This window comes from Rhizomucor pusillus (genome assembly GCF_041956525.1).
Source record: "Rhizomucor pusillus strain CBS 183.67 unplaced genomic scaffold VTP01scaffold_12, whole genome shotgun sequence".
NCBI classification, from domain to species: domain Eukaryota; kingdom Fungi; phylum Mucoromycota; class Mucoromycetes; order Mucorales; family Lichtheimiaceae; genus Rhizomucor; species Rhizomucor pusillus.
In genome coordinates this window covers 750,894-763,184 of record NW_027192154.1, presented here as the reverse complement: position 1 = coordinate 763,184, position 12,291 = coordinate 750,894, and the positions used below count along the sequence as shown (strand labels likewise).

General features: G+C 45.1%; 5 protein-coding genes across 5 annotated transcripts in view; 2 read left to right on the top strand and 3 right to left on the bottom strand.

Moving 5' to 3' along the window:
* The window catches only part of VTP01DRAFT_2287 (uncharacterized protein), a gene marked incomplete at both ends in the record, with an annotated part of 2,126 nt that extends 478 nt beyond the window's left edge, over window positions 1-1,648 (bottom strand). Inside the window, 5 exons of the mRNA XM_069380731.1 lie at window positions 95-404; window positions 483-780; window positions 848-1,173; window positions 1,245-1,367; window positions 1,436-1,648. Coding sequence (XP_069237790.1) covers window positions 95-404; window positions 483-780; window positions 848-1,173; window positions 1,245-1,367; window positions 1,436-1,648 — 1,270 coding nt within the window. The remainder of the gene's footprint in view (window positions 1-94; window positions 405-482; window positions 781-847; window positions 1,174-1,244; window positions 1,368-1,435) is intronic.
* A 2,894-nt stretch (window positions 1,649-4,542) lies between these two features.
* VTP01DRAFT_2286 (uncharacterized protein) lies at window positions 4,543-5,445 on the top strand (the record flags this gene model as incomplete). The annotated part of the gene is made up of 4 exons (XM_069380730.1): window positions 4,543-4,714; window positions 4,854-5,060; window positions 5,124-5,250; window positions 5,310-5,445. 4 exons carry the CDS (start codon window positions 4,543-4,545, stop codon window positions 5,443-5,445), a joined length of 642 nt encoding a protein of 213 aa, XP_069237789.1.
* An 862-nt stretch (window positions 5,446-6,307) lies between these two features.
* Window positions 6,308-7,356, top strand: VTP01DRAFT_2285 (uncharacterized protein; the record flags this gene model as incomplete). The annotated part of the gene is made up of 4 exons (XM_069380729.1): window positions 6,308-6,354; window positions 6,412-6,833; window positions 6,896-7,028; window positions 7,083-7,356. The coding sequence occupies 4 exons, from the start codon at window positions 6,308-6,310 to the stop codon at window positions 7,354-7,356; spliced, it is 876 nt and encodes a 291-aa protein (XP_069237788.1).
* Window positions 7,357-7,618: 262 nt separating this feature from the next.
* On the bottom strand, window positions 7,619-9,750 carry VTP01DRAFT_2284 (uncharacterized protein; the record flags this gene model as incomplete). Its single annotated transcript, XM_069380728.1, has 6 exons — window positions 7,619-7,662; window positions 7,722-7,975; window positions 8,036-8,370; window positions 8,429-9,154; window positions 9,228-9,459; window positions 9,527-9,750. 6 exons carry the CDS (start codon window positions 9,748-9,750, stop codon window positions 7,619-7,621), a joined length of 1,815 nt encoding a protein of 604 aa, XP_069237787.1.
* Window positions 9,751-9,820: 70 nt separating this feature from the next.
* Window positions 9,821-12,252, bottom strand: VTP01DRAFT_2283 (uncharacterized protein; the record flags this gene model as incomplete). The annotated part of the gene is made up of 13 exons (XM_069380727.1): window positions 9,821-10,036; window positions 10,106-10,379; window positions 10,436-10,473; window positions 10,532-10,672; window positions 10,738-10,910; window positions 10,973-11,084; window positions 11,140-11,224; window positions 11,283-11,386; window positions 11,443-11,537; window positions 11,601-11,742; window positions 11,797-11,873; window positions 11,943-12,126; window positions 12,235-12,252. The coding sequence occupies 13 exons, from the start codon at window positions 12,250-12,252 to the stop codon at window positions 9,821-9,823; spliced, it is 1,659 nt and encodes a 552-aa protein (XP_069237786.1).
* Window positions 12,253-12,291: the final 39 nt, after the last annotated feature.

The window sequence follows — 12,291 nt, the reverse complement described above, 5'->3', positions numbered from 1 at the left end:
TAAAAAAAAAAAAAAAAAAAAAAAAAAAAAAAAATAAAACAATGCGTGAGAAAAAAAGAGAAAACCGACAACGTGGAGAAGACTATTCCGGCACTTACAGTGTAGAGGACAATGATTGAGACACTGTAGAAAATCTTCTTGGTATAGCCAGACACGTTGTTCGCAACCGAGGTCAAAAGCATGGTGTAACCAGCACAGTAGGCCCAGCAGAGATAGAGACCCAAGAGTTTGGCCTTTGGCAAGGGGATAGCGATCAACAGAATGAGACCAATCATGGTGAAGACCATCATGACACAGGCAATGTAGAGAGTATTGCCGTATTTACGGTTCCACCAGATGGCAGCGACGATGTAAATGCAGTCAACTACACCGGATGGTACTTGAAGCAAGATCGAGTCCACGCCCTGGTTAGAGAAAAAAGATCATAAGAGTTTTGATGTTTGTTGTTGTGACAGAAACTTTATACTGGTGGCGACACTTACAGAGAATCCAAAACCCTGAGTAATAATACTGCTAAAAGTATTCAGGGCACCGTTTTGAAGGTTGATGAGGCACGAAGCAAAAATGAAGAGGTAGTAACGGGGTTCAGTAAGTGCTTCGTAGATTTGATAATACTTGGTTTCCTTGGACTTGACGACGGCGTTGTCACGGAGACGCTCTTCAACAATCTGCTTTTGTTCATCGGTAAGACGCAAGAACCGCGAACGAGGATTGTCGATGAGGACGAAGAAGGCGATAATACCAAAGAACATGGTGACAGCGCCGAGAATAGCCATCAACCTAACATCGACACATCATGTAAATATTACGGGTGATGGTGGGAAAGCGAGTAGCATAAATGTTTTACCATTGCCAGGATGAGTGGCCCATAGCACCATCCATGTGACCGATACCGTATCCAATGAAACCACCAACGGAGAGGGCTAAACCGTTGCAAATGTAGATTACACCGATGCGAGAAGCCTGCTCTCGTCGACGGTACATGTGACTAATAAGCATAATGCAGCAAGGGTACATGGCTGCTTCGAAGAAGCCTAGCAAGAAGCGCAGGCCAGCTAGCTGGGCAAAGTTCTTTGCAGCAAATGTGACGGTAAGAACAAGACCCCAAAGGACAATGAGAGCACCCATATACTTTGCAACGGGGAGACGTTGCAACAGAAATTGGTTGGGGAGCTATCCAAAGCTCAGTTAGCAGCGGCTCCAGCGATCAGTTGCGAATATAGTGCCGAATGCACGCAACGCACCTGATAAACAAGGTAACCAAGGTAGAAAATGGAGCCCAACCAGCTAAATTGCTCGCCATTCAAACCAGTGTCTTCTTTGATGCCCAACACACCAGAGTAATTGAGCGTGGACTTGTCAAAGAACTATCCAGAGCCAGATCATATATTAGTTGACTGAACAGCGATTGATGATCTAGCCGAGGATGGCTTGCCTGCAAAAAGTTGATGACGGCGATGATAGGCATCACATAGATAAAGTCGAGCTTTCGAACGAGTTTTCTCTCTGTATCACTGACGACGTAGATGCGTTCACCCTTTTCATCGAAACGCTCTTTCTGGGTGGTGATGACTTCGGTCGTCGTTTGGATAACAGTACTTTCGTACTGCTGCTTTTCCGTATCGTACTCGACTTTGCTGTCAGCCATTACGGAAAGAAAAGAAGGGGCAAGAGTAAAAGGAAGGAAAGAAGGGAAAAAAGAGATACGCAACAGGGCAAAAAAAGGAAAAGTATCGATCCGAGATTTTTTAAGTAGTGCGGACTCATCCGAGTGCGACGAAGAATTGGTCATCACTGTCTTGTGCTGGTATATCGACAAGGAGCGGAGAACGTCTGACCTTTCGACAGCAATAGTGCCTGTGCGCCCTTGCACTGCTACACCAGCGTTGTGCATGGACTTCTTCAAAGTTTTTGGCTCGCTTCTCACCCACATATGGTATCACTGGCCTGAGTGTGTATATGTATCACAATAAATTTTAGGGTACTCGGCAAGATAGAAGCGTCGTTGTGTTAAACTTAACACCGCTCGTCCTGCCTTGTGTATCTCTCTTTTTTTCCATGTCCACATTTGCCCACTGGTAATGCCGACTTTTGAACCTTTTTCTGATCCGACACAAGCGACCTGCGAACTCTAGTCCCTGTCAATGTCAACAGAGGTGGGGAAGTGGCAAACTCCCTTTTTTAGCCGGTTATCCATCGATAATCCTCCCATTGGACGAGCAGAGTGGGACAAGTTCAGTACCGGACTAATGGTGCGATCTAGGCGAGAGTGAAAAAGGGAAAGGTGGCAGGTCTCATCTGCAGGTCGCCATGACATTGTGAAACCACTTGTGTATCAGAACCGAAGAGGGCAGCAAATAAATTCCGCGCTACCGCATACCCAACGCAGTGGCCCCTACTCTGCTGACGAATTACATTTACAGCTCTACCAACTCGTGCTCTCTTTTGTAAATGGAAAACACGTAACTTTGCTTTGTCATTGCTATGCCCCAGCTATTCTCGCTTTTTGCGCACAATACTCTAAAAAGGTAACTTTAGCTTTTCTTGTTACACGCCTACTCCATTCGGAAGCACAGCAGAAATTTTGCATACACACACGAAATTCCTCTTTTTTCTCTTTCCTGCTTGTATGCGCAAAAAAAGATAAAATGCGCACGGTTTACCAGCATTTGGAGTCCAGACCACTGCTGCTGCTCCATTCCTGTCGGTAAATCAGATCAACCGTGCTGAATGAATTGATATACAAGAAATGGTATCCAGGGCAATTGCATCTCGATGAAAAAAGTTGTTGTTGCTACGTTACAAGCATCTCAAATCGGGAATCGACCCATGTACAGTGATTCGCATTTGAAAATGTAAAAATTGGGGCCGCCGGATAAAATGTTTGCAGCCGGGTCCAGCGAGACCAATGCAAACTTTGCTTTGTCAATGCAGTTTTCCAAGACTCAGTGTAATCTAAAGAAAGCGCAATGTAGACTCAAACACTGGTAAATGAGAGAACAGACAGCAAAGGATAAATGTATACTTTAAAAAGCAACTACAAGTCTTTCTCCATGTTGAGGCACTTGCTGAAGAACGACAGAGAGCAGTGTCGAATCCAGCCTCGACAATCTTGGGCGGTGACTTCCGGGCTGCTTCCTGGATCCGCAGATTCAATGCTCTCCCCTTTCTTGAGTGCACATCATTTTTGATTTTTGCCCAGCATTCTTCGATTGGATTCAAAAACTGCAAGTAGACTACTGGCAGGAACAGTGGCTGGTGGCCTTTGTCTTTGATGGCCTGGATGACGGGCTTGGTTTTGCGGATAGATGCATTATCCAGAACAAACTTCACATCCTCGACGAACAGTAGGAAATGAGTGGTTGTGCTGCTATCGTATCCGACATGATGGTCATACGACAATTTTGTCATCTAAATTCCCTATACTCTCTTTGTCAGTGGTACCTGCCGGGAATCTAATATAAGCTCCATCAGCATGATTGTCCAAGTCGTCGCACGGTCTCATGGACATGGTAGCTAAGGAGAACATCTTACGTGTATAATCCCCTATTGGATACTTGGAGATCTACCGGTGTGTAAGCAGAGTCTATCTCAACAGAATATAAAGAGTGAGTCTGAACAGATCAATAAAAATGATCCCACTATTCAGTCTCGCTGGATCTTCTTTGTCTCTTTATTTGAACACACTCGAATATTACAGGCTAGATCGAAAGCACTGATAGTTTGTAGATGTGATCAGTTAGACCGTCTTGTGTGCCTGAGTCTCTGAAGCCGATGCCGGGAAGCACCCACAGCCATGCTTGTAGGCAACGCCCGGTTTGTAGCATCCTGGTAGTTAGACATCCACGAAAAGCTCAACTCCAGAAAAGAACTTACAATTTAGCTGTCGATACTGTGGCACGTCGAGAACATTCATCGCGTGGATGCGCAAAGCAATCGACGGCCAGTCTAGGATGCGTTTTCATTTAAACAAACGACCACTTGGTGATGTTTCGCCCTTGGTCAAAAGCATTTGGATGGCCTTATCGATACCCGGTTAACGGGAGAAGAAAGGTTGAAAGGGATTTTGTCTCTGCTGTCTCAATTTCCTCGGAACTGACGGATGACGACTTGGCAAATGGGTTGATAAAGCCATTGCTGGCCGATTCAAGGTATATTTTGTATCCATCATTTCGAGCACGCCTGCTGACCGGCTTACTTTATTGTTTGGATGATTATGCCGCTGAGCACTTCTGGGGTTCTTTGGCGCTAGCGAACATGGTATTAGAGAATGCATCGACGGCTTCGTTCCGTTCTGCTTAAGGAACATTGGTGAACCTGTCACCTGAAACCTACAGCCCTCCTATTCCACTTCAAGAAAGCGACGCGCATCCGGCTCGATCTCACCGCAAAATAGCTCGAGGCGGAATATAGAATTAATTGGCTACGTCTGGACTTTTATTTTGCATTCTACGTGGTCGCCCCATTTGAGGTCAATGAGCGCGACGACAATGTCTGCGTGACTGGCTTGAATATGAGTGTGGCGTTCTTCTAAAAAACATAATGATGACATTTGCGCAACTCAACTATTCAATACACGAGCAAGAAATGTTGGCACTCAAGCACTGCTTACTACACAAACGGCGGCACCACCTGGATATGCAAACCTTCACGATTTTCATGGACAATCGAGCATTATCCTCGCTGAAGACGAACACGTATCAAGGTTATGAAGGTGCGTGTTCTCCCCATGCGCGCCAATTAAACACGTTGTTTAATGCTTTGTTAATAGCGAGCAATTTGCCGAAGGCTGCTCCCTGAACTCTTTTCCTCAAGGATCGAAAGGCGCTGCTGTAGGCTCCCTGGAGTTCCAGCCGCGCATGCAGCTGGCACTGGACTCTTTGGACGCCGCCGGTGTGGAACTTGGGTCTGTCCTCTATTCTCTGGCGGTCCCAGCAGACGGCTGCTGGTGGATACAGCGAACATGGCGGCGGACTTGGTGCAGATCAAGTCCATTGTAGAATGCTGCCAAGTCGCCTTTGCCTCGTGGTACCTCACGGTCCACAGAGGCTACGCCATGTGTAAGTATTTCTGTTAAATTCCAGCTTATTGCCCATGCCTGTACTAAGTAGTTAATATCTTAGCCCAACCTGTGCGGAGCAAGGTTACTCCTACTCGTCTCGTCGCCTCTCGCCTTGCCAGCTGGTCCGTCTGCTGGGGCCTGGCTGCCTGTTGGTACCCAGTTTGTGGGATGGCGTTGCCTTGCTCCGGGTAAGTGGATATTGTTCATCTTGTGAATACTGTCATCTGCTAACGCATTTTTTCAATAGGAACCAAAAAAGCATCGGTTCCTGGAGCTGGTTGCGACTCGTGTCTCTTCGTCGTGGTCCTATCCGCCCTCTGTGTGAGTTTTTGATGGAGCTTATCTTGAAGCAAAGTCCTAAAAATTGTGGCGATTCAATTTGAGCATTTGGCTAGTGCAATACTATCAATAGAATTTATATTTTTTTACTAAAACTTGTCGTTCCTCTTTTCTTTTCTTGCCCTAACTGTGTTTATCTTCTGTGCAACACCTTTTAAAAACCAAGTGGTATGTAACCCTACTTCGCCAATATATACAATCTTTTTATTAACATGTTTCTTTCAATAAATATTTCAAATACACGATGATCCTCTCGTTAAAGTCCCCGCTCCGCAAGGAAACGCGAGTTTTTGAGGGTTAATCGCTCGATTGGTCTTAATACAATAATCATCTGTTATCCAGAAAAATCCAGGAAAATTTACACAAGCTTTGACTGTTGCATGGGACGGATATACCTGCACATGTGTTACCTCCAATGGACGCAACCGAGTTAGATCCACTCAGATTTGTACACTAGACTCGAGCGACACGCTTATGACGCGCCAATATTTCACAAGGAGAATCTTGACAAGCTATCGGAGGAGGGACTTTGTCATCAAGTTCTGTGCACCGATCGTCGAGTACCTCTTTCTGGGGCCGGACATCGTCCACATTGGTATTGCTTACAACAGCCGTTAGAGAATGATCACACTTACCCTTATATCTATGTCTTAGTGGTGATACGGTGCCATCTGCGTTCGGGCGGGAGAATGCGACATGCAGCAAGCCTAAAAGGTGCGAATGGATAGTTTTTTCTGCATAATGTTTGCAATGAGAGCTATAATCTGCAATAAAGTGTTATCAAAATGTTCATCGATTATGAACAATCATCTCCCCGCTTTTACTGCCGTCGGCATAAACCGCTTTGGTCATCACCATCCCCGCGCGCAGCCCAGTTCATTTCTATTTCCTCGTAATTAAAACTAAATGTGCATTCTCTTTTGGACAGTCGATCAGCACCCCAAGTACCGATTGTAAGAACTAGTCTTTATTTCCTTGCTCGACTCTAAGACTGACACCGGGTCATGCAGCGTCTTTGCAGCAAATCGTGATGAGTTTCTACACAGGCCCACTGCCAAGGCACACTTTTGGCCACCTCCACAGTCAGACGTCCTGGCAGGGACAGATCTGGAGGAGGCCGCGACGCCAAATCACAACGGTACCTGGCTTGGGATCACAAGGACGGGGCGGTTTGCTGCGCTGACCAACTACCGCGAGACGAAATATTACGGCAAACGTTCCCGAGGAGAATTGGTCCGGGATTTCTTGGTCGACAAACAATTGTCAGCACACGACTACATGGAACAAGTACAGCAACGAGCGGATGCATATGGAGGATTTAGTCTCATCTGCATCAACCTATCTGCCATACAGGTTGGCTCGAAAGAGATGGTCTACTTTAGTAACCGGAAAGCGGATGAAATCCAGGAACTCAAACCCGGCACTATCTATGGTATGTCACATCTACTCTTCCGGCGGATTTCGATGTGCTAAATGAGATATGTATTTAAATAGGGCTATCCAATTCGGTGCTTGATGAACCTTGGAAAAAGGTGCTTGATGGCAATGCTCTCTTTAAACAAGTTTTAGAGTCGAACAAGGACACCGATGAAGATTATCTCGTTGAGAAGTTGTTTGAACTGCTGTGGTAAGTGCCAAACCACTGGATCATATTCAAACGTTACCCTTACCATTTCCTTAGTACCACCCAAACGTTTACAAATGATCAAGATTTGAATGTGATATTCGAAAAGACTAAAAGAACGATTTTTACCCCACAATTTAAATACCTAAAGGGAACATACGGCACTCGGACCAGCACCGTGATCCTCGTCGATCATCAAGGCAATGTCACCTTTGTCGAACGCGATTGGTACAAACTCAAGCAAGAGGGCGACGTTGAGCGTTACGTTCCTGTAGATCATCCAACAGAGAGTGGAGTCGTTTACCGTTTCAAGATAAACTCTAGAGACTGATGTAATCCCTACGAAATGTATACACTACAATCTTTACAAAGAGTATGTCAAATGTAAATGAGAATTCCCTTGATAACCATCGCACAGAAATATACTTGTAGATCTTATAGTAGTTCCTGAAAAGAGAAAAAAGCAAGTGTCCATGAACAACCTTTTCCATATGCAAAGTAAACGATAGGATATGTGTCAAGATAGATTAAGTATGTGTTCAGACTAGCTATTGGACAAGGTCTTTATGAACATTTTAAAATACATATTAAGGTCATGTTGTGTCAGCAACAGACGTAGCCAACTTCCGTACAGCGTCTACAAAATGTATGCTTTAGGAAAACTCTGGCATTAACGGTCTGTTCAATTGCAATTACCTTCCACTTCAGCCAAGGAAGTCTCCTTTTTGGCCGCCACCAAAAATACTTCGACGTAGTCTTCCTCGTCGCTGCTATTGCCACGTCGCAGCCCTCGGTCTTCTTCGTCTTCAGTGGGAGGTTCCTGATGGTTGTCTGTATCCTGACACGCGGCATCAATTTGTTTGGCGTTGGATCGATGGAAGGTACGACGACCGGCGACCCAGTAATTAGACGTTGAGCGTGTGTATACTTCTACAGTCTTAGGCTGGTTACTAGGTAGATATAATTTTAATCGATCGCGGAAACGACGTAGTAATCTTGGGTCATCCTACCTCTCAAGGTCATTTCTTAGCTCCAGTAATTGTATGAACATGTCATTTGTCACGATGAAGCCGGTTGCTTTGTTTTCTTTGGATGGTCTATCAGTCAGCGTTGATCTAATGACTCGCGATCTGTTGTCGTAGCAGAAGAATCGATAGTGTTTGCCCAGATTTAGCGACTTGTCTTGAGTTGCTGAGGAGTCTGTGAGTATAGATGGTATTGCCGATTCTAAACCTTCAGTTTCTGTCAAGCATTTTTCTACATTGATAAGATACTCGTTGCCGTCGTTGCTTTCTTCGATGGCCGCAAGCGGAAGCAGAAAAGTCCACACAAGGCCGCTGATATGCTAATTATCAGGATAATGTAAGCAACCCAAGTCGTGTGCGAGAGTTATATGTCCACACCTGATACAAAAGTAAGAAGTGCTCCTCAAGCTGGTCGGAGTGATCGTTGTAAAGATACACGCGAACTACATTGTCGTCTGCTAGACCGATCACGAACTTGTCAGCCTTCAGGACAGGTTCGGGTGACGACGGTGCTGTGGGTATTTCAGACGGTGCAGGCAGCGTTGTTTCGGTTTGCGTAGCGTTTGTGGGCTCTTGGACAGTTTCGTTGCTTGGCTGCGGTGCCGTTTTGAACGTCGAAAAATAATTAAATATTTGGGTGTTTGATAGCGATTTTGTAAGTGATTTGAGGCTGGGTATCCTGGGTCGTTCAGAAGATCTTGTAGGAGTAGGACATACTGAAGAACCATCTGGTTGTTGTTGCCGCTGCGTAAGACCACGATCACATATCCATCGTCGTAGTGCGCAAACGTCGGCTGCCGAAAGATCGCGTGAATGATATACAAGGTCGCTCTCCGGATTGAGTATCAAGTAGTGTTGAATATGAAGTTTTTCTCGTAGACGTTCTTCCAGCTGACGAAGAAGCTGCTGACTGCTGCGTTGCAAAGGCTTCATCGGGAATCCGTTAAAGACAGTCGAAAATATGTTTGCGTCCAGTAGATCAAAGTTCCATTTCCAAATCCATTCCTCGAAAAATTCTTCAATGCTGTGCATAAGAGATCTTATCCTTTGGCGCTGGGGCAAATTCTCAGCCTGCAACATGGAAGTCATTGTGCCGTTCAAAAGCTAAATTTGTAATGAATTTTGCTGTTAGCTCGCAGACAAATATATATTTAGCTAATTTTTCTTATATGAGTACCTTGAATTGCTCGTAGCCAATTCTCAAAATCGCGTCTGGGACCAAGTCGCTCAATTGCGAGTCGAGATATTCCGTCACTAACTTGTCCTTTCCTTTACTGTCTTTTGTCTGTTTTCGTACAACACCAAGCTCTATGCACATGTGCATCCAAAACCCAGGTTCTGGTTGGTAAAAGACCAGACGATTCTTTTGCGAATGGACGTTTTCAGCAGGTCTCGTAGGTGAAAAAGCACTAATTGTTTTTGGGTTCTTATCAACTACTTATTCACATTGATCCTGAAAATGATATATATTCTTACGAACTAAAGTTGACAAGCGCCTGTGCAAGGCCAATTTGCTTCATTTTCACATCGGCAGGGACGACTTTCTTAGCTGTGTAGTAAAGGATCTGATCTTTGGTGTTTTCTTCTGATTGCGCCAAGGACGGGTTGTAAACGCAAAAGTACGTCAGAGACGGTGGTGTCTTGCCAAGCTTAGGAGTGTTTGACGCGCTAGTGTCACTAGCTTCCGCGCCATTTGACATTATGCAAGACGAGCGGGCAATGATAGGGGGCACAAATCGAAACGAAGCGGGTCGTCAAGTAATAGGGTGTTTATCGCCCAACGGCGGCGGTGGTGGCGGAGGGGCCTTTACTCTTTTTGGTTTTCCTTCGTTCTTCTACATGAGCTATATCCTCTGGTTTGCATCCAAGCGCTTCGCAAAGTGCACTGTTCACTAGGCTCGGATCAGCCAAGCCTCTGGTCTCGCGCATGACTTGCCCAACAAACCACTTGAAGACTTTCATTTCACCTTTGCGGAATAATTCAACCTACAGATATCCCAACCGGGTTAGAAAGATTTTGCTAAAAAATCCCTTTCTTTTTCCTTTTCTTGTTACCCTCTTTTCATTTTTTGCAATGAGTCTCTTGCACACGAATTGTAGCTGCCCTTGGTCTTCCATTCGCCCCCAGCCTTTCTTTTCAACAATATCTTTCGGCATTGCACCTTTTTCTTCCTGCAACATCAACCTTAAAACGTTCTTTCCGATCTTTGCTGTGATTTTGTTGTCCTGTACAAGATCCACCAGGGAACCCATTTGCTCGACAGTGATAGGACACTGGGCAAAGGTCAAGTCACTCTTGGCCAGCTCGCCAAACAAATCATTCAATGTCCTACATTAAGCAGTGATTATTACGCCTTTTGAACCGCTATTCAAGCAGGTACTTACCAGTTAAGCACAGTCTGGGAATTGCGGCCTTTGCAAACCTAACATGGCTGGTTAACTTACAATATTCCCAATATCAAACGAATTAAGCACGCGTACCTCTTCAAAGAATTTGAGGCTTCCTGCTTCGTTGAGTAAAGAGTTGGCGTCGTCCAGAGATAAGTTGTATTGCTTCATAATTCGATTACGAGCTGCATCTGGAAGTTCTGGTAAATTTGATCCTACTTTGTCGATGTATTCCTTTGGGGTACAAGTCTGTGAATAATGGTGCGTCTATTTATGCAGGAAAGAAAAAGAAAACTTACTTGCGTTAATATAAGTTTTGGAAGATCAGGCTCTGGCATGTAACGGTAATCCGGTGCCGTTTCCTTGCTCCTCAATCGAAACGTTTTCTTTGCAGCCACGTCGTAACCACGAGTCTCGGGCGTCACCACGCCACCGTTTTCGATCAGTGCAATCTGTCTTTCGATCTCGGCGTCTATCGGATGGAATAACGTCAAGGTTTGCTCAACAGACGTATTTTTTTGCTATCGCTCGTACCTATAGCCATGGATAAAAACTTGACGCTATTCAGGTTTTTAATTTCGCACCGAGTGCCAGAGTTTTCGCCGTCTCTGTGTACGGATACGTTTACATCGCAACGCATCGAACCCTGTGTTGTCGATCAGCTACCAATTCCCACAAGAACGTGCTAGCCCACAACTTGCCTCGTTCATGCTTGCTCGGGAAGATCCAACACACTGCAGAATCGCTTGCAATTTTTTGACAAATGCGCCAGCTTCTGTCGAGTTCCTGGATATATACTTTATCAATATTGTGATCGAATCTGTATGATAGGAGGGACATTTACTTGATATCTGGCATCGTCACGATCTCCATCAAGCCAGTTCCTGCACGATTCATATCCAAAAGCGTCCATCCCGGTCTCATATCATGCATACTTTTGCCAGTATCCTTGTACACAAAAGTTCATTTGACTGTTGTTAATAGGTTAGAGATATGCAACTCACCTGCTCTAACTGGATTTGCTGTATCCGAACAGTCAAAGGCTGGGCAACACCATCCATCTCGCTCAATTCAATCATTCCGCCCAGCGCAATAGGTTCTGTATATTCTTAATCTTCAGCCACTGCTAGCGTGAAATGCTTATTATTTCTCGAATCCGTACCTCGATACTGCGTAATTTGATATCCTTGTGGAAGGTCAGGATAAAAATACTGCTTTCGATCGAAAGATGACCGTAATTGCACTTTGCTCTTAACAGCGAGTGCTGTTCTCAATGCCAGCTCAACGCATGCTTCATTCAGCCTCTATGTAAAAAATTAAAAACTGCAAAAGAGTTTTTGAATCTTTGTGAACTGTACCGGCTGAACGCCTGGAAATGCCAAATCTATCACAGACGTCTTGCTGTTTGGAGGCGCTTCGTACGACGTGATCATATCTTATTCAACAGGAATCACCATCAATAAATATGTTAGCGCCTTTTTACTGCGACCGGGGCCAAAAGTACCTGAAAACAGCTTTGTCTTTGAATTGATTTGGGCATGAACTTCAATGCCAATGACAGCATTCCAGCCCTCTTTGAGTACACGCGCTGAGGTCGTTGCATAGAAGGCACGCCTTAGGCAACTATATGGTGAAGGACGACGTGCCAGACGACATGCAGAAATCATTGTCGACTGCTGTGGGTGGAGCTGTCAAAAGTGCAAAATTTAGAGCCGCCCGAGGCAGGCGGCATTGTGAGCAGACGGAAATGTTTGCCCAGAAATACACTCTTTCCCAAAATCATAAGTCGCACCCACCCAATACTGAAGTCGCATGCTGACAATTTAGAAGTCGTGTTTGCCCAGAAATCATTG